Source organism: Rattus norvegicus, chromosome 1 (genome assembly GCF_021556685.1).
Source record: "Rattus norvegicus strain SHRSP/BbbUtx chromosome 1, alternate assembly SHRSP_T2T, whole genome shotgun sequence".
NCBI lineage: Eukaryota > Metazoa > Chordata > Mammalia > Rodentia > Muridae > Rattus > Rattus norvegicus.
Genome location: NC_141534.1, coordinates 229,099,464 through 229,121,591, shown reverse-complemented (window position 1 = coordinate 229,121,591; position 22,128 = coordinate 229,099,464). Strand labels below are relative to the sequence as shown.

The window sequence follows — 22,128 nt, the reverse complement described above, 5'->3', positions numbered from 1 at the left end:
GCGTCGGCATCATCCTCTGTCTGTATCTTTCCAGATATTTAGAGCATGTTCAGTTAACGTTCAGTTGATTTATTAATGGCATTTTCACAAGGATAACCAGTCTATCCAGCCACACATGTAAATCCACCAAATACCAACACCCCAGACTTGCTTTATGTAGTTATTTTAATTATTATCGAGATAAGGCCATGGAAAAACACTTAGTGACTTCCTATTTCAAAGGAAAACTAAGAAATATAAAGGTGCGAGTTCCCACGGTTTTTCTGCCATGCTATTTTAGGAAAAACAGGTTTTAAAAGGAGAAAACAGTGAAAGGAAGAGAAAGCATCCAGTTTCTAAATATGCGCATGTAGGGCACATGAGTTCATGAGTGAGTGTGTGTGTGTGTGTGTGTGTGTGTGTGTGTGTGTGTGTGTGTGTGTGTGACAGACGGACAGAGAAGGAGGAGAGAGGGAGAGGGAGAGGGAGAGGGAGAAAGGAGAGAATTTGAATGCAGAAAAAGCAAACCAGAGTGATAGCCAGGCCTTAGAACAATGGTTGTTCTCGACCCCTTATGGATTAATGGTCCCTTCACAAGGAAGTCTTCCCTAAGGCCATCTGAAAACTCATATATTCACATCATAACAGTAGCAAAATTATAGTTATGGAGTAGCAATGAAAGCAATTTATGGTTGGGAATTACCATAACATAAGGAATGTATTGAAGGGTTAGAGCATTCAGAAGGTTGAAAATCCAGTGCTTTAGAAGAAGCCTAGAAAGGCCTTTCAAATAGTAATCATGACCCCCAGGCCATCGCTAGCATTCTTCATCCTCTAACTGTTAGAATCTAACACAAGATTCTTTGGTGAGAACAGGTAGGTGTGAAAATAGTAACAATTTTTTAAAGCCAATTATAGACATTCAAAATAGCTTTTTGTTTTTCCCCTTTCAGCACAAATTGAAGTGATACCATGCAAAATTTGTGGCGATAAATCCTCCGGGATCCACTACGGAGTCATCACGTGTGAAGGCTGCAAGGTAAGGACTTCTACATTGTGATGGTGTGCGGAAGCTTTAGAGCAGACGCACTGAGGGACGGTTGTGCCTGCCGGAAGTTTTAGCTCGATGCGTGACTGGGCTGACTGCTTCTCTGCCTTTGCCTTTTACCTGTTTTAGTCTAACTGGTCCGCAGCTCTTGAAATATGGATGGCTACTTAAAGACGTGAACCTCTCATATTTACGAAGATATAAATGCCAATGCTCCCTGTTTTAGCAACATTGACTCCATTCCACTTGCACTTGATAAAACTGAAGATTAAAATAAAGACTAGAAGCTAATAGACGTGTTTGTTGTTTGCTAGGTGAGAACTGTAATATACATGTGGCACTCCTTTATTCTCACATTTCCAAATGGAAAGTCTTACAGGTTAAGGATACTCCTCCTTGCTCTCACAGATGAACCAGGTTCACCACTGAGCACCCACATAGTGGTTCAGAGCCATCTGTAACTCCAGTCTGAGGGTATCTGATGCCCCCTTCTGACTATTTTGAGCACTGAACACATGGTGAGCAGAGCATACAGGCAGACAAAACACCCATACACGTAAAGTATAAAAATAGTAATAAAAATCATAAAACCCTCAAAGCATTGGATATGTTAGAAGCAGCATCTAGAGCGATCAAACGTCATCTTCCATCAAATTTTAATTTTTCCACGAGTTCCTAAAGGAAGACCAAGATCTAATTTGACATGAGCCACTGGTTTAAAAAGGAAAACTGGCCAAGAGCACAAAATTCTTTCACATTCTGTCCAATGTTCCCTCAGAGAGATTCTACCAACCCAATAGGAAGTGTGTTCCTGTGAGTAAGATGGGCAGGGAATGGACGGAAAGGAATAGCAGTTACCACAGACCTAACCTGGAGTAAGCAGAATCTGAAAATTGAGAGTAAGCTTTTAAAGTAATTTGCTAGAGAGCCCCTGGGCAGCACCCCACGAGCGAACTTGAGCCTCGGGACCACAGGTAAGACCAAATTTTCTGCTGCAAGAAAGCTGCCTGGTGAACTCAAGACACAGGCCCACAGGAACAGCTGAAGACCTGTAGAGAGGAAAAACTACACGCCCGAAAGCAGAACACTCTGTCCCCATAACTGACTGAAAGAGAGGAAAACAGGTCTACAGCACTCCTGACACACAGGCTTATAGGACAGTCTAGCCACTGTCAGAAATAGCAGAACAAAGTAACACTAGAGATAATCTGATGGCGAGAGGCAAGCGCAGGAACCCAAGCAACAGAAACCAAGACTACATGCCATCATCGGAGCCCAATTCTCCCACCAAAACAAACATGGAATATCCAAACACACCAGAAAAGCAAGATCTAGTTTCAAAATCATATTTGATCATGATGCTGGAGGACTTCAGGAAAGACCTGAACACACTTAGGGAAGCACAGGAAAACATTAATAAACAAGTAAAAGCCTTCAGAGAGGAATCGCAAAAATCCCTGAAAGAATTCCAGGAAAACACAATCAAACAGTTGAAGGAATTAAAAATGGAAATAGAAGCAATCAAGAAAGAACACATGGAAACAACCCTGGATATAGAAAACCAAAAGAAGAGACAAGGAGCTGTAGATACAAGCTTCACCAACAGAATACAAGAGATGGAAGAGAGAATCTCAGGAGCAGAAGATTCCATAGAAATCATTGACTCAACTGTCAAAGATAATGTAAAGCGGAAAAAGCTACTGGTCCAAAACATACAGGAAATCCAGGACTCAATGAGAAGATCAAACCTAAGGATAATAGGTATAGAAGAGAGTGAAGACTCCCAGCTCAAAGGACCAGTAAATATCTTCAACAAAATCATAGAAGAAAACTTCCCTAACCTAAAAAAAGAGATACCCATAGACATACAGGAAGCCTACAGAACTCCAAATAGATTGGACCAGAAAAGAAACACCTCCCGTCACATAATTGTCAAAACACCAAACGCACAAAATAAAGAAAGAATATTAAAAGCAGTAAGGGAAAAAGGTCAAGTAACATATAAAGGGAGACCTATCAGAATCACACCAGACTTCTCGCCAGAAACTATGAAGGCCAGAAGATTCTGGACTGATGTTATACAGACCCTAAGAGAACACAAATGCCAGCCCAGATTACTGTATCCAGCAAAACTCTCAATTAACATTGATGGAGAAACCAAGATATTCCATGACAAAACCAAATTTACACAATATCTTTCTACAAATCCAGCACTACAAAGGATAATAAATGGTAAAGCCCAACATAAGGAGGCAAGCTATACCCTAGAGGAAGCAAGAAACTAATCGTCTTGGCAACAAAACAAAGAGAATGAAAGCACACAAACATAACCTCACATCAAATATGAATATAACGGGAAGCAATAATCACTATTCCTTAATATCTCTCAATATCAATGGCCTCAACTCCCCAATAAAAAGACATAGATTAACAAACTGGATACACAACGAGGACCCTGCATTCTGCTGCCTACAGGAAACACACCTCAGAGACAAAGACAGACACTACCTCAGAGTGAAAGGCTGGAAAACAACTTTCCAAGCAAATGATCAGAAGAAGCAAGCTGGAGTAGCCATTCTAATATCAAATAAAATCAATTTCCAACTAAAAGTCATCAAAAAAGATAAGGAAGGACACTTCATATTCATCAAAGGAAAAATCAACCAAGATGAACTCTCAATCCTAAATATCTATGCCCCAAATACAAGGGCACCTACATACGTAAAAGAAACCTTACTAAAGCTCAAAACACACATTGCACCTCACACAATAATAGTGGGAGATTTCAACACCCCACTCTCATCAATGGACAGATCATGGAAACAGAAATTAAACAGTGATGTCGACAGACTAAGAGAAGTCATGAGCCAAATGGACTTAACGGATATTTATAGAACATTCTATCCTAAAGCAAAAGGATATACCTTCTTCTCAGCTCCTCATGGTACTTTCTCCAAAATTGACCATATAATTGGTCAAAAAACGGGCCTCAACAGGTACAGAAAGATAGAAATAATCCCATGCGTGCTATCGGACCACCACGGCCTAAAACTGGTCTTCAATAACAATAAGGGAAGAATGCCCACATATACGTGGAAATTGAACAATGCTCTACTCAATGATAACCTGGTCAAGGAAGAAATAAAGAAAGAAATTAAAAACTTTTTAGAATTTAATGAAAATGAAGATACAACATACTCAAACTTATGGGACACAATGAAAGCTGTGCTAAGAGGAAAACTCATAGCGCTGAGTGCCTGCAGAAAGAAACAGGAAAGAGCATATGTCAGCAGCTTGACAGCACACCTAAAAGCTCTAGAACAAAAAGAAGCAAATACACCCAGGAGGAGTAGAAGGCAGGAAATAATCAAACTCAGAGCTGAAATCAACCAAGTAGAAACAAAAAGGACCATAGAAAGAATCAACAGAACCAAAAGTTGGTTCTTTGAGAAAATCAACAAGATAGATAAACCCTTAGCCAGACTAACGAGAGGACACAGAGAGTGTGTCCAAATTAACAAAATCAGAAATGAAAAGGGAGACATAACTACAGATTCGGAGGAAATTCAAAAAATCATCAGATCTTACTATAAAAACCTATATTCAACAAAATTTGAAAATCTTCAGGAAATGGACAATTTCCTAGACAGATACCAGGTATCGAAGTTAAATCAGGAACAGATAAACCAGTTAAACAACCCCATAACTCCTAAGGAAATAGAAGCAGTCATTAAAGGTCTCCCAACCAAAAAGAGCCCAGGTCCAGACGGGTTTAGTGCAGAATTCTATCAAACCTTCATAGAAGACCTCATACCAATATTATCCAAACTATTCCACAAAATTGAAACAGATGGAGCCCTACCGAATTCCTTCTACGAAGCCACAATTACTCTTATACCTAAACCACACAAAGACACAACAAAGAAAGAGAACTTCAGACCAATTTCCCTTATGAATATCGACGCAAAAATACTCAATAAAATTCTGGCAAACCAAATTCAAGAACACATCAAAACAATCATCCACCATGATCAAGTAGGCTTCATCCCAGGCATGCAGGGATGGTTTAATATACGGAAAACCATCAACGTGATCCATTATATAAACAAACTGAAAGAACAGAACCACATGATCATTTCATTAGATGCTGAGAAAGCATTTGACAAAATTCAACACCCCTTCATGATAAAAGTCCTGGAAAGAATAGGAATTCAAGGCCCATACCTAAACATAGTAAAAGCCATATACAGCAAACCAGTTGCTAACATTAAACTAAATGGAGAGAAACTTGAAGCAATCCCACTAAAATCAGGGACTAGACAAGGCTGCCCACTCTCTCCCTACTTATTCAATATAGTTCTTGAAGTTCTAGCCAGAGCAATCAGACAACAAAAGGAGATCAAAGGGATACAGATCGGAAAAGAAGAGGTCAAAATATCACTATTTGCAGATGACATGATAGTATATTTAAGTGATCCCAAAAGTTCCACCAGAGAACTACTAAAGCTGATAAACAACTTCAGCAAAGTGGCTGGGTATAAAATTAACTCAAATAAATCAGTTGCCTTCCTCTATACAAAAGAGAAACAAGCCGAGAAAGAAATTAGGGAAACGACACCCTTCATAATAGACCCAAATAATATAAAGTACCTCGGTGTGACTTTAACCAAGCAAGTAAAAGATCTGTACAATAAGAACTTCAAGACACTGAGGAAAGAAATTGAAGAAGACCTCAGAAGATGGAAAGATCTCCCATGCTCATGGATTGGCAGGATTAATATGGTAAAAATGGCCATTTTACCAAAAGCAATCTACAGATTCAATGCAATCCCCATCAAAATACCAATCCAATTCTTCAAAGAGTTAGACAGAACAATTTGCAAATTCATCTGGAATAACAAAAAACCCAGGATAGCTAAAGCTATCCTCAACAATAAAAGGACTTCAGGGGGAATCACTGTCCCTGAACTCAAGCAGTATTACAGAGCAATAGTGATAAAATCTGCATGGTATTGGTACAGAGACAGACAGATAGACCAATGGAATAGAATTGAAGACCCAGAAATGAACCCACACACCTATGGTCACTTGATTTTTGACAAAGGAGCCAAAACCATCCAATGGAAAAAAGATAGCATTTTCAGCTAATGGTGCTGGTTCAACTGGAGGGCAACATGTAGAAGAATGCAGATCGATCCATCCTTATCACCCTGTACAAAGCTTAAGTCCAAGTGGATCAAGGACCTCCACATCAAACCAGACACACTCAAACTAATAGAAGAAAAACTAGGGAAGCATCTGGAACACATGGGCACTGGAAAAAATTTCCTGAACAAAACACCAATGGCTTATGCTCTAAGATCAAGAATCGACAAATGGGATCTCATAAAACTGCAAAGCTTCTGTAAGGCAAAGGACACTGTGGTTAGGACAAAACGGCAACCAACAGATTGGGAAAAGATCTTTACCAATCCTACAACAGATAGAGGCCTTATTTCCAAAATATACAAAGAACTCAAGAAGTTAGACCGCAGGGAAACAAATAACCCTATTAAAAAATGGGGTTCAGAGCTAAACAAAGAATTCACAGCTGAGGAATGCCGAATGGCTGAGAAACACCTAAAGAAATGTTCAACATCTTTAGTCATAAGGGAATTGCAAATCAAAACAACCCTGAGATTTCACCTCACACCAGTGCGATTGGCTAAGATCAAAAACTCAGGTGACAGCAGATGCTGGCGAGGATGTGGAGAAAGAGGAACACTCCTCCATTGTTGGTGGGATTGCAGACTGGTAAAACCATTCTGGAAATCAGTGTGGAGGTTCCTCAGAAAATTGGACATTGAACTGCCTGAGGATCCAGCTATACCTCTCTTGGGCATATACCCAAAAGATGCCTCAACATATAAAAGAGACACGTGCTCCACTATGTTCATCGCAGCCTTATTTATAATAGCCAGAAAATGGAAAGAACCCAGATGCCCTTCAACAGAGGAATGGATACAGAAAATGTGGTACATCTACACAATGGAATATTACTCAGCTATCAAAAACAACGACTTTATGAAATTCGTAGGCAAATGGTTGGAACTGGAAAGTATCATCCTGAGTGAGCTAACCCAATCACAGAAAGACATACATGGTATGCACTCATTGATAAGTGGCTATTAGCCCAAATGCTTGAATTACCCTAGATCCCTAGAACAAACGAAACTCAAGACGGATGATCAAAATGTGAATGCTTCACTCCTTCTTTAAATGAGGAATAAGAATACCCTTGGCAGGGAAGGGAGAGGCAAAGATTAAAACAGAGACTGAAGGAACACCCATTCAGAGCCTGCCCCACATGTGGCCCATACATATACAGCCACCCAATTAGACAAGATGGATGAAGCAAAGAAGTGCAGACCGACAGGAGCCGGATGTAGATCGCTCCTGAGAGACACAGCCAGAATACAGCAAATATAGAGGCGAATGCCAGCAGCAAACCACTGAACTGAGAATAGGTCCCCTATTGAAGGAATCAGAGAAAGAACTGGAAGAGCTTGAAGGGGCTCGAGACCCCAAAAGTACAACAATGCCAAGCAACCAGAGCTTCCAGGGACTAAGCCACTACCTAAAGACTATACATGGACTGACCCTGGACTCTGACCCCATAGGTAGCAATGAATATCCTAGTAAGAGCACCAGTGGAAGGGGAAGCCCTGGGTCCTGCTAAGACTGAACCCCCAGTGAACTAGTCTATGGGGGGAGGGCGGCAATGGGGGGAGGGTTGGGAGGGGAACACCCATAAGGAAGGGGAGGGGGGAGGGGGATGTTTGCCCGGAAACCGGGAAAGGGAATAACACTCGAAATGTATATAAGAAATACTCAAGTTAATAAAAAAAATAAAAAATAAAAAAAAATAAAAAAAATAAAGTAATTTGCTAGGACGGAAAGAGTGAGTGAAGCCAGGTGCGCTCAAAACATACGCGCTTTAGAGAGACGGGCATCACCAGAACAAAACTAAAGTGCCATCTTCAAGGGGCACGGAAGACGCTGGCAAAGTCTTGGTAATATGTAGGCAAGGTGAATCCTTTATTTGCATTCAGTAAACTGAAGAAGATGGAGCACAGTCATATCGTCTAGGATTCAATCATAATCTTAGGAGAGTTTTCAAATGTAAAAAAAATATAAAACACTATAGCTACCAAGACAGCACTGCTCTTCGAAAATTGACGATGCCTTCACAAGTCTTAGAAAAGGAGTACTCGGGGCTGAAAATGTGGGTGGTAAAAGAAAAAGAAGAAAGAAAAGTAGCAATGAAGAAAGAAGAGTCAACATAGTGGGATGGTCTGTGGCATCCTTAGTCAAAGCTTACAAAACGGCCCTTTATTCCTCCTTCACAGTTAGAAGGAAGAATTAGGTATCATCTGCTATCATGCTTTTTTTTTAATTCCATCAATAGGAACAATGTAGCAAAATAAGAGGTCAGCTGTTTCATTGACTCTCCATAGTAAGTCCTTTTCTCAGACAAATGATGTTTGTCATAAGCAGTAGTAAGTTTGTAATGAGAACTCTTTCCAGTGAAGGCATTTCCACAGGCTTGTTCTGTGGGTTTAAGAGCCCCGGCCTAGTTTACATCACTTCCACTGACGTCATCTGTATACGAATTCTGCAAGTTCATTATTTCATGATACGAGACATTTCTAAAATATGGGACTTCAAACTGTGCAGAGATATTCACTTTCCGATGTAGTTTTAAAACACAAGCTCTTAAATATTGCATAAACATAACCCAATATGACAACAGCAGGAACAAGTAACCCTGTCATCTTTTCAACCCAACACCAAAGGAATTTCGTGGCCACTAGGAAGCGTATTCTGAGGTTTTTCACCGAACTGGCTATAGTACTTTTACCTACTTCGTGGGAAAGCCCACATGTGAATATGCCACCATTTTCTTGAGTAGGAAGCCCATTCAGAATCAGACGTCAGTGTCAGCATATTCAGCTACCAACCTCTGGGGTCTGGTAATAGTGTTCCGCAGCCGACATATGCAACCATTCTACATCACTTCAGCCCACAAACTTATTCAGCTCCTAGTCATTCAGGAAAATGAAACAGAATCTATTTTTCATGCCAAAAATCTCATTTGCAATAATGAGCAACAGATAAGCAAGAAATGACTCATAATTAATGTCAAATTGGCTGTAAATGGGGACTTGTGGCTGTGACTTCAGAACATCCTCCCTGCCAACTTTGTCACTAAGTGGCACTCCAATATCCAAAGCAGGGGAAGGGAGCAATTCTTCCTTAAGATATAAATTCCAAGGCATCTCTAATCAGCTCCAAGCCACTGCAGTCCTGTTTCAGGACAGCTTTGCTGGTGTATGAAACAGGCATTTCAGTCCCTGGGGACTTAGGTATGTTCCTGTTTCAGGGTCAAATCAAACTGAATTCATGGAGCCCTGTTGTGTAATCGCTGGTGTAGTGAACAAACACCACACGTGAAGAGGTAGAGGTAAAAGTAGTCCTACTCGAATGGCTCTGGGCTGAAACCACAAAACCAACTGTGAATCTCTCTCCATGGGGTCCTTAGGCACACAGCCATTCTAAGGTTCCTTATAGGTCAGCAAAGCCCCATCCATAGTGCCCAGCTAAGCCCCACTGAAGTCCAAGGCAAATGAAATCAATAATATCAATCCTGTCTTTCTTTAGACAGTTAATAAGAACTTTCATATTGGTATTGATTTTAATGCTCTATTGAAACATTCTTTTTTTCTAATAGCCTTTATTTATAGTGAACCGTGAGTTTTATATCCAAATTGCTCTCTCATGTGTTTGATTTAATCCAGCCCTGTTCCATTCTTCTGAGGAAACATGGGTGTTTGAAAGAAGTTAGGGGTTCAATTTCAGGACTCACTGAGGGCAGGGGCTATCTTTCACTGTTTTTATTTTCCTGTTTTGCTTGTTTGTTTGTTTTTCTGTGTTTCTTCCTAATACTCCTAACATCATTTAGCCAATGGTCCTTTTCACTTTCACTGTTACACTGTAGGCATTTTGAGAGCAAACAATGATAAGGGAACTGATTACCTGAGGGAATGGGGGAAATGCTTATTTTCCTTACTGTGGTTTCTTCATAAGGAAACTAAGGGAGGTTGGTACTTAAAGAATTAAAAAACAAAACAGAACAATAAACCCAGTGACAGCTTTCAGGGAGTAGTCTTAGTTCTTCTACCCTGAAGAATCCAAACCTACTTGAAATGAAACCTCTTATATCCTATAACCTAAGAGCAGGCATTTGTTTACTGCCTCCATTGCATTGATGGAGTTGTGGTTAGTATTTCTTTGACTCATAATGTTACTTTTGATAAAATACATCATGGATTTCAAGATCAACTTTCTGCCCAATGTGGATGACACATAATCCTAGCACTTGGAAGGAAGAGGCAGGCAGATCTCTGTGAGTTCAAGGCCAACCTAGTAGATAAAGACAGCTCCAGGGTAGCCAGAGGCCAGAGATACCAGAGTTGCCTGATAAGACTCAGCCTCAATAAATAAATACATACATACATACATACATACATACATACATACATACATACATTCATACATACATACATACATAACATACATACATACTCTGGATAATTGAATATATATTTTTTAATATTTGGGGGAAAAAGCTTCTAGAATGTGGTGGGGGTGGAGAAGATGTTGAGTCCACACTCCTTGATGTTGTGCTTACCCACAGTCCTTAATTCAAACCCAAGCCCAGATGGCCATTGGCCTACTTGGTTTAGCAGTGACATGCTTCTTCAACATTCTTTCCCTGTTCTCTTCAAAGAAATTCCTTTAGTAAATATTGAATGAGTGAGCGAGAGGACAATTGAAGGAAAGATCCCGCCAACTGCCCATGTATAAGCACATATATTCTGCTCAGAACCATCTAGAAGCTCTCCAAGAAGCATTAGAAAACTTTTGAAAGATTAAAGTCAGCTATACTTGGTGTAGAAAGTACAGCAGTGTGTATGCTAATGCCGCCCTTCCTCTGAATCTCCTGCTCTTGCTTTCTCTTTTCCTCTCTAGGGATTCTTCAGGAGGAGCCAGCAGAACAATGCCTCTTACTCCTGCCCAAGGCAGAGAAACTGTTTAATTGACAGAACCAACAGGAACCGTTGCCAACACTGCCGCCTGCAGAAGTGTCTTGCCCTAGGAATGTCAAGAGATGGTAAGTCTCTGCCTTCCTAGTCCTTAAGAGTTTTCAAATGGATGATTTGCTAGAGGCTGTTCAAGCCACTGAAAGAGTTTTAACTGTGGGAATTGGGGATATAAAGAAAAGAGAACCAGAGTGCTGGTCGTGAATTAAGAAGTAAAGCAGAAACATATCAAATGCAGTATTGCCTGAGAAGTAAGGAAGAAAAGGAAGGTGGTAGACGCTTGCAGACAGCCTACACTATTTAGGATAAGTATGGGCCAAGTAAGGCATTAGGTAGTAAGTGACTACCTGGGCGTATGTTCTAGTAAAGATGGGTTTCCTGGAATGGGAGGTCTTCAGTGCTAAAGACAGAAAGCCATTCATCCACCAGAGCCATCTGACTGGTCCATAAGTTACTAATACATGCAGACACTAGGAGCAGAAGACACTTCCGTGGGAAGTGAGGCAGCTCACTGGCTGTTCTAAACACATAGCCAGGAATTTGCACTATTCTGAGCCATTATGAAGAGCGCAAATGTATTCAGGGGTCCTGTGTTTCCACCCAGATAATGGAGTATGTGTCCCTCCTTCATATCCAACCAACTGCTTAGACTTATGATACAAGATGAAAAATTCGGGGCTGGAGAGATGGCCCAGCAGTTAAAAGCAATGACTGCTCTTCCAGAGGTCCTAAGTTCCCAGCAAGTGCATGGTGGGTCACAATCATCTGTAATAGAATTCAATGCCCTCTTCTGGTAAATAAATTTAAAGAAAGAAAGAAACAAGATGAAAAATTCAAGCACATAAGCAAAGAATTTTGCTTCTTTTTTCACTTTATTTTTAGTCATTAACACCCATTCTTTTGTTTGTTGTTTTGTTTTTCGAGACAGGATTTCTCAGTGTAGCCCCAGCTGTCCTAGGACTCTCTCTGTAGACCAGGCTGGCCTCAAACTCACAGAGATCCTCCTGCCTCTGCCTCCTTAGTGCTGGGATATGAACACTGACCACAGATTTCTTGTAGCCCTAAAGTGCACTGTGAATTGCCATGCATCCTAGACAAATCCCACTGGGGCCAGGAGTGATGGAGGTTTCTCTGTCCCAATAAGTATGGTAGCATATGGAACTGGAGAATCCTAAAGTTTGTCTAATCAGGACTTAAGGATGAGCAGTGCAATATCTCCCACTGCTTTTTAATTATCCTTCCCATCCACTGACTCAGAAAATCCTGGCCCAGTGCTTTAAGTAGAACAGGATAAGATGTCCTCACATCTCCCTCAATGCTACAGTAGTATGTTCACTTTGGTTCGTTCAGTTTTTGTCTGCCACTCATGTCTGGCTCTGTCTTCACCACATCTGGCCACTGAAACAACTCGGCTTCTGGTAGACAGAACTGCTTTACTATTCAAACAATAGACTTTGTATCCTCTCCTGCATATATGAGCAGACATCCAACTCGGGGATTACAAATTTGTTCTAATCTACCTACGCAAAGAATTAAAGAAAAAAAATTGAATGTATCTGAAATAATACATATGTGTGCTTGTGCTGTAAAGTGGCAAAAGTGTAGGTGAACAGGTACCACCTATCTTGAAACTTCTCCTCTGTGATGTATATTTTGTTTGTTGGTTTTGTTTGCTTGTTTGCGTATTGAAATAGAATTCCAGTCTATGGTCCAGGCTGGCTTCAGACTCACTGTGTAACCAAAGATGGTCTTCTTGCCTCACCCTCCCAAATGCTTGCAGTATAGGCGTGTGCCTCCATACCTGACTTATGCTTTTCTGTCAGTTGAACTCTTCACAAATTAATCCTCAGCAGAGCCATTTGTAGAGAAATGTTTGATATCAATAGGAAGATATTATATACACCCTCAAAAATACAAAGTCTAATATTTACCATGCAAAAATAGAAGGTGAAGAATTAACTTAATTTATAATATTTAAATATCTAAAGTATGTTCTCGTAGCTGACACATCCCTGGGAAAACACTAGATGCCCTGTGCACAGACAAGCTTCACAGAAAAATGTCAGGACCGGATCATGTGACCTATATCACTAACTGAGTTACATTTCAACTAAAATTCCATAATCAGGCCTTTAGTCATACTTCTTCCTTGAATGTGCTCAATAGTCAGTCGCACCACTGCCTTGTGACTACTATAGCAGAAGCTGCCCTGTGCATCTAAAGTTTGCATGAGGATTGGATGACATGAGAGAGATGCTGAAATTAGTAGACTGGCTCGGACTTCCGGTATGAAGATTAGATCCCTAAAGGTTTTGGCTTATCTCCAATGCTGAAAGATTTAAGCTAAGATCAGTTTAATCAGAAAACAGCAGGTGGAAACCTGAAGACTCAGAGACCGAGAGACAGTGAGATACAACAATTTCCAAAATGACCCCTGAGTCACGGATGATGGCTGTGCACCTAGAGTCTCAAAAACACCTGCTCCGTTCTCATGCAGCGGGGCGTACAGATGTTGGACGGAGAGATGACTTCTAATTTCCAGTTACCCTGAAAACTTCTGTTCGACTTCAAATCCCACACTCTCGACAAAAGTGGAGTGATTTCTGCCCCTCTCACATAGAAGCGCTCTTTGCTTGTGTGGGATTGAGATAAAGGTTAAGTGTGTATTGTGTGCTGACGCCGTCAGCCCAAGCACTTGCAAATCTCTTGCAACGTACACAGAATTGTACTTGTTTCCTTAAGAGGTGGTAGTTTAAGAAACTGTCTCTACTCAAGTGAATGCAATTAGCTGAACAAATCAGGTTAGAAAGCAAACAGTTAAAAGATGTGCTGTGCTCACCCATGGAGAGATAAGACGCACAGAAATACCTGGAGATACAACGGGACATGGCCTCCGTTAAAGTGGAGCTTGGAATACATCATTGTGTCTGCACAGTAGCCAGGAAATATTTCTATGTTGGGAAGTGCAGTAGGTACATTTTCTTGGTCTACTGTACATTTCCCCCTCCAGGTATATTGCCAGCTTTATTGCAGGAAAGGACCTAAAACAGAAGCACCTTTCAGAAATAGATGGAAAACTCATCCTAGAGTAGTTCTGTAGTCATTGTCTATAAAGCCTTTGATTTAAACCAAAACCTGAGAATTCCAAACTGTAGTCACTTTAAGTTGCTTTAGTCTAGATATTCCAATTGCTCAGTCACCTGACAAGTCAGCCTTGTACTGAAGATATACCGTTTTTTTCCTGTTGTGTCTTCAGATGATTACAGCAGAGCCCTTGGCGACATGCTTTTCCAACATCATTAGCTCTAATTACAAGGCCTATGGTTAACAGCACATGTCGTCGGCATGCTGTGGCAGCAGGTCAGTCTATGACCCTGCTGATAGTTGATGGCCTCGCTGTGGTGCTGGAAGAGGCTTGAATCGGCTTCATACAGCCTATTGTTGAGCGATCTAGTACAGGCGTGCCCTTGCCACGGTAAGGTACCCAGTCAAACAGGCCCTTTTCAAGTCTCTGCCTGTAAAACATTTGTCAATAACCCACTGACCTAGACAGGTCATATGACTGGGAGTCTGGGGTTGGGCATCACGGCTGCACAGAATGAAGAGAAATTGGGAGTAGACATGAAGAAGGACATGAAAGGATGCAGGTGAAAGGAATTGGGGTCATTAATACAATCCCTCTGCCTCGAAATACGTACAACTCTAAATTGAGGGTTGAATAGCAAGGATAGCTTAAAGGCAGTCTGATCCCATGAAAAACTCTGGATTTTTTAATTCCTGTGATTTAAACCAGTAAATGCACACTGGTCTATAAATTACTACATTTTAATCTCATGCAGTAGACTCAGTTCTTGAGTCATGAGACCATGCTCACAAGGACCATCTGAGCTAATACAGAATCAAAAGGGCAAAGGTCACAAATAGAGAAGAGGAGCATCATGGCTTTCTTGGGATGCCGTTCTCCTGAGCCAATGGATAACATTCTTTTATTTTCATGATTTTAAAAAAAAAAAAAAGGTCTTTCCCTCTAGAAAACAATACATAAACTATTTAGAATGACATAATATGAAAGTACAAGGAAAAGTTACCGCAACCATTCTGTAGAATTCTGCCCATGGCCAAGTGCAAATACCACTACACTCCATGAATGAATTCTAACAAGAGCAGCGTCTACATAACAAGTTAAACAGGACAACCTAAACCAAATCAAGACTGAGGAAAAGCAGCAACTGAGAGGGGAAAGGAGAGTTTGTTAGTAGTTAATTAGATTGTTTCTCTTCATGAAGAAAAAAACTACTAGATAATTACTATTTCATCTTCCTACTTAGGCAGCATTGGAAAGCCAGGGTGAAGGATTTTCTTTTAGAAAGATTAAGGAGGACAAAGAGAGAGGGAACTACTGGGAGTATTAAAGTCCAGTCAGTCATAGCCTCAGTCTGACTGACTGAGCAAGAAGGGAGAAAACATGCCACTATACATAAGAGTATCTAAATATCCTGTGCACAACCTGTTACACAGTCACACATCTCCGTAGGAACTGTGGCCTCCATTTTGAACAGCCCATGCTCAGATAAGATTTGATAGCATCATTCTCAATGCCAGGGGGAACATGTATGCTGTGGAGTGTGAATGCCAGCATCCTCCTAATGCAGGCAGGCCTCCTCTGTGAGCCCTCTGAGCTAGAGAGCCTGGAAGCACTTCCTGTGTGGCAGTTTTTAGGAAGAACTCGAACCACAATGACTGAATCCCCATCTATTTCTACATTCATCTGCCCCCCTTCCTAAACTCTCTGAGGTCCTGACTTCAACAAACCTTGGGGAAACTGCCACCAAAGGAAAATCTCAAACTCAGATGAGCGTCTCCAAGATGACCACAGTCCCACCACTGGTAATGTGATTTGAACCTGGCAGCCCAGCACTTGAGATGCCCACATGCTAAAGGAGGGAGGTTGACTGCTCATGCAAAAGAAGTCACTGTCCAAAACAGTTCAGGAGGTTTACTCTGCACACAAAAGGAAGCAGTACATGGGGGTTTCTTCCCTGTGAAGCCTCTTCCTCGATTCCCTACAAAATGCCAGAGGGTTTAGCCGCAAGAGACAGAGAAAATGAACCTATGGTTGAGCTTCAAGAATGGGGAAGAGGAGGACAGTAGCTCCTGTTTGCTCACTCGGCTTGAGTGCATGCGAATGCCATAGTCTAAAGGTTCTTTCACCAACATCTAGACACCAGCAGCTGACAGCATTGTCACACTCCCTGCATCCTTGTTCTTACCCAATAAATCATGTCCCAAATTGAAACAACAGGTTCCTCCCAAGGTCCTTGCAATCCCAGTGCTCGTGTCAGTATTGATAAGGAGGTCATCTTAATAGCAGGAACCCTGCGCCAGTGTTGGGAGACTTGTTGTGTTGTCTCTTGCATGTGCTAGTCACAAAGGAAGCGGGCAGGGGTATATACATCTTCCAATTCATGCCTGTAACAAGTAATACTCATTTTAACATTTCTTCCTAGCTTACTGTCACCAATTAGATATTGAGTGTCCCCGAGAAGTCCGCATATTAACATATATTAAGGATGTGGTTTCCAGTTTGACACTGATGAGTGGTAGTGGAGCCTTTCGAGGGTGGGGACTACAGAGAGGCCTTAGGTCATTGGTGAGCATGACTCTGAAGGAAATACTGCGACCTATGCCCTTCCTCTTCTTCTTTTTCACCTCCTTGGGGTGGGGTTGAATTCCTCTGTCACACATTCCCAGCACAGTATCCTGCTCTGCCGCTGTCACAAAAGCCATGAATACTATGAGCCAAAAATAAACTTCTCTACTTGTTGATCGTCTCAGGTATCAGTTACAGTGGTAGAAAACTGAACAGCACACAGGTTTTATCACTGGGATACAAACCAACACACTCTTTCAAACATAATCTTTCCCCTTAATGTGAAATGTAAATGAGTGGACGTCTGTCTGGCAACAACAGGGATACTGAAGAGACAGCCGTGCATGTCTCAGGCGGAAGTGGCTAAAGAGAATGGTAACCACACTGCTGTCTTTTGCTCTTCTCTCCGTCCTAGCTGTGAAGTTTGGGAGGATGTCCAAGAAGCAGCGGGACAGCCTGTATGCTGAGGTGCAGAAGCATCAGCAGAGGCTGCAGGAGCAGCGGCAGCAGCAGAGTGGGGAGGCAGAGGCCCTTGCCAGGGTGTACAGCAGCAGCATTAGCAATGGCCTCAGCAACCTGAACACCGAGACCGGCGGCACATACGCCAACGGGCACGTCATTGACCTGCCCAAGTCCGAGGGTTACTACAACATAGATTCCGGTCAACCGTCTCCCGATCAGTCAGGACTGGACATGACTGGAATCAAACAGATAAAGCAAGAACCTATCTATGACCTCACATCCGTACCCAACTTGTTTACCTATAGCTCTTTCAACAACGGGCAGTTAGCTCCCGGGATAACAATGTCTGAGATCGGTAAGTCCGAGTCTTTTCCAAGTTTTATTTCTGAAATTTCTCCATTGTCAGTGCCTTAGTCCTAGTTAGGGAAATCATTTCCACAGCCCTAAATTAAATTGCACGCATACCTGGTTTCTACTGCGAAGATAAAATTGGTTTAAAATACACTCTAACAATTATCACTATGCCCTTGCCCCATAAAAGTTATTATGAGTGAGGGAAGATGGAAAGAATTGAAAGATGCTATCCATAAGGGATGAATGGGTGCTCTTGGATAAATGTGGTTTCTTACTGAAGGAAAATGTTGTTGATGGAAGCAAGAAAATGTCCTAGCTGTCCAATTGAAAGGGAAGTGGACACACTGTGGAATAATACAATGAATGGTTCTCAAAGATTGCCAGGCAACACCGTAAGTGCCTGTACCCCAGCTTCCTTCTTGTAAAGATGCAGCAGCCAGGCCAGAACATAGCTATGGATTTGAGGAATCTAAACTGAAGAATCTGACATGAGGAACATTCTCTGGGAGCATGCTCACACACAAGGACCTGGGTTTAATCCTCAGAATCCATGTTTTTAAAAGCATGGTACCCCACATATAATCTCAATCCTAAGGAGGTAGACACAGGCAAACCCTTGGACTTGTTGGCCGACCAACCTAGACTACTTGAGCTCCAGAACAGAGAGAGAGCCTATGCCAAAGTAACAAAGTTGACAGGTCCTGAGAAACACCAGCCAAGGTTATCTCACATACATGTATGTACTTACAAAAGTGGGCATACACGTATGTGCATGTACACACACAAATTCTATATGGGATTCCAAATCACAGCAACAAAGGCTATGGTCTTCCTGATACAGAGAAACAAGTTAGTCATGAACATTTTCTGTTATGAGGACTTTTGACTTCTTAGGATATGGTGTCAGGGGTGCCCCATCTCAGGCTAGCCCTCTTCTGACATTGTAATTTTGTTTTGTCTTTTTAACTCATCAACAGTCTAGGGAATGCTTACTGGGTTGATCTAATGAACCTCCAAAAAATAGCCACAGTCTCTTAATGTTTTTCCCTCCCTGACAGCAGAGTTCCATGTCCACCTCACCGTGGGGAAGCTAGATTCAAACCGGAAGTGACTACCTCCGGGCTAAGGGGCAGGCAACCTGAGTTCCAATCCTGCCTCTATAGTTTACAGTGCTAAGTAAAGCAAGTTCTTTGGCCCCAGATCTCTAATCTTTGAAAGGGATCTCAGAAACAAAACACCACCAGACAAGAGCCCACTAAGTCTCTGCCACAGTTATTTTTATAAGCCCTGGGCTTAGTTACCATCAAATAAGGGCCAGGAGCCCACAGGTGTCTTCATTCTTCTTGTGGCGAACATAAGATGAAACGTTGGCTGTTCTGGGTGCTTATAACATGCATTTGAGGAAGAAGTAATGTCACACAATGATAAACCTGAGCTGGACTCGGACTAGGGCACTCTATTGCTGTCCTTACCCATGTCCTTATTGTATCAAAGATACTTTGTAAACATTTCATTTTCACAAAAGTCTTAAAAGAAAAAGAAAATCCTATTTGACTCCAAAAATAGAACCCCAAAGGTAATTCATTGCTTCTCAAGAAACCTGTAGTAACTTCATGACAGAACTCGGGATCCATTTCAGGAAGTCTATTTCCAGGGTGTGGCTCACCTGCTACTCATTCATTCACAACTCCTAGAGATAACATTTGCACACAGGGGCCTCTAATCCTTTTTAAAAGGTATGTCAAAACATAACAACACACTATCTGATACCCAAGTTCTCGAGTATAATATTGGTTTGGACCATATTTAAATCCCAGCAAAATGAAAGCTTGAAATCACTAAGCAATCTTTGGCCTCAGACATAAAAAAAGCTCTCACAGGTTATTTATGATTTATCATCAGTAGAAATCGTGATAAGTCAAAATACAGCCAAAGCCTTTGGCTCTGAGTTCCTATGCACCGCCATTTTCCCTCTCTGGCCCTCAGCCTATCACCCTGTGAGCTGGGAGAAGAGAACTAGAGAATCTCATGTTTTATCATGGCTTCCTGCGGAGGCACTGACACCCGGCGAAGACTTTTCATAATTATTTCAAGACATCAGTAGTCTTTACAGCTCTCTCCATGTGCTCTAAATTTTCATCAGACTTTAAGGGTGAAATTAGAATTGTCCTGTGAGTGCTCTCCAATGTAACAGACTCTTTTTTTTTTTTTTTTTTTTTTTTTTTGGTTCTTTTTTTCGGAGCTGGGGACCGAAGTAACAGACTCTTAAACCTAAACAGTGGCTCTGTTCAGACTTTGCTAAAACAGCAATGCCACCTAGTGGACACAAACCCATTCCATCTGTGTGGATCTAAGTGTGTATGATTGCAAGGCCACAGTAGAGTGATGGATACCTCATCTAACGAGCTATCTAAAACGTGCCATCCATGTCACTAAAACACTAAATCCATAGCAGCATCACTGTGGGAGAAGGGGGCGGAGAGTGCTTATGGACGCTGGTTCACAGTCAAGGCTTTTCTCTTGGGCAAGTTACCTGACAACTATGAGTCTCAGCTCTCAATCCAGACCAGCAACAGTCATTGTGTTTACTGTGTAAGGGGATAACTCAGTGGATACCTGTAACTTCTCAGTAGCCATTACTTGCCCTGCCTGAGAAGCCACTGTAACTGTATGATTGGCGTTGTGATTATTACATAATAAGATCCCTAGCTATGACGGGCAGTATAATCACCTTTTACTAGGTTCCCGTATGTACTAAATAATACTCTCCCCTTTAATTTTCATAGCAGTCTTGTGAATAACTGTATGCTCATTTTACAGAAAAAAAAAATTGAGGCTTAGAGGTCACAGTCTCGGTTAAACCAAAGAACAAACTTAAGCCCAGGTCTAAGTCATCAGAAGCCATTCATTTAGACATGGCAGTGTATTCTCTTCTGTCAAACAGTGGTAATCACTCAAAAGCTCATTGCCACTGCTACAGAAAAGCATGTGTGACCCTTGGTGCCTGAAATTGTTCTAGCACTAGATGTGACAGTGCCTAGGTGTTAGGTGACCGTAAATAAACTTCACAGAGTTTTCTATGAACATTTTGTCTTGACTTGATCATTAGGCATCTGAAGCACTTGTTTGCTGGTGTGCTGTCATTAAAAACATTCCTGTACAGACAAGAGAGAGAATCTGGGCTTGGCAACATATTTAATAATGAGTCCAAGACTCCGGCTCACTAAGAAATCTGTGAGCACCACATTTGGCTACTGATTCTGACTGTTGCCTCTGCTTTCTGAAAGGGTAAAGGACATACAGTCCCGCCACCATGCCGAGATCAACTGGTAGGAGTACATCTTTCTTTTAAAGCAAGTTTTGGATTAGCCTCTGTTCAACAAGTCCTTGCAGCTTTGAGATGTTTAATAAAAATGCATTTGTGAACTGCAGCCTAACACTCTGGAAAACTGTGTACCAATCACCAAGTTAATTATATTTAAGTGTTACCTAAGTCAAGAATAAAACTAGACCAATCTGTCCTTCCCCCAAGGGGCCAAGAGAACCCACTTCCTGGGATGCGGATGCTGATGCTAATAGTTCTGGTTTAGAGGAAAATGTACAAATCTTTCCCATGTTTCAGGCATCAAGAAGCTCACCTCCTGCTTCAGGTCAACAGTGAGGAGGCCTCTAGACGAGGTTAAGGGTGAGAAATGGGAGCTCGTTCCCTAAGACACAGTTAGTTAACCAGCAAAGCTTACTCTGACTTCAGCCACCCGTTTTGCTACCATAGACTTCCATGCATGCTTTGAAGGATTTCTTTTAGCAATATTGCAGTCACTAGAAATCAGCAAGATGTGGTTTCTACTCTTGCCATCTAACTGACAGGTGTCAAAAGAAATAATTAAAAGTCAGAGTAGACTAGACTGGCCATCAGCAATGACACACCAACATAGCATGCAGAAGACCCTTAGATGGATTCCCATCATGCTAAACTAAGTAAATTAATTTTTAAAACTGTCATAAAGCCTTAGTCCTAGGGGATTCTGGATGTGAAGGCCTGGGGGCTGGCATGTATCAGTTACTCAGACCTCTTCTTATCAGGAAACTTTTTTATTCCCAGAATCTTGAGGCAAGAAAGCAAAACACAGTTAAGAGAACAGAAACAACAAAGAATATTTCAGAAATATATCCCTGGGCTTTTCAAAGTCCCAAGAGAAAAAGAAGTCATGAAATAAGAAGAACCTGGAAGTCAAGCACAAATTAATATTTAGGCCTCAGTATTGACAGGGCTTGGCTGGAAATTTACTTCGAGCTAGCATGATGGATGTGCTATGTCTCTGGGAATAAATTTTTGCGTGGTTGGTGAGAGAGAAGGGAAGCTAGGCAAAGGATTCTCAGCAAGTGAGCAGAAAAGAAAATGGAGCCGTTGGCTTTTGCTTCCCACCAGAGCTCTCTGATACTCTGGGGATGCTGCAAGATCGTACTCTCAATAAAGCTCACTTACGCTGAAA

At 41.6% G+C, this 22,128-nt stretch overlaps 1 protein-coding gene across 1 annotated transcript in view; it reads left to right on the top strand.

Moving 5' to 3' along the window:
- Rorb (RAR-related orphan receptor B) overlaps window positions 1–22,128 on the top strand; it is a 180,734-nt gene that overhangs the window by 123,105 nt on the left and 35,501 nt on the right. The window contains exons 2-4 of the mRNA NM_001270958.1: window positions 933–1,018; window positions 11,099–11,240; window positions 17,235–17,636. Coding sequence (NP_001257887.1) covers window positions 933–1,018; window positions 11,099–11,240; window positions 17,235–17,636 — 630 coding nt within the window. The remainder of the gene's footprint in view (window positions 1–932; window positions 1,019–11,098; window positions 11,241–17,234; window positions 17,637–22,128) is intronic.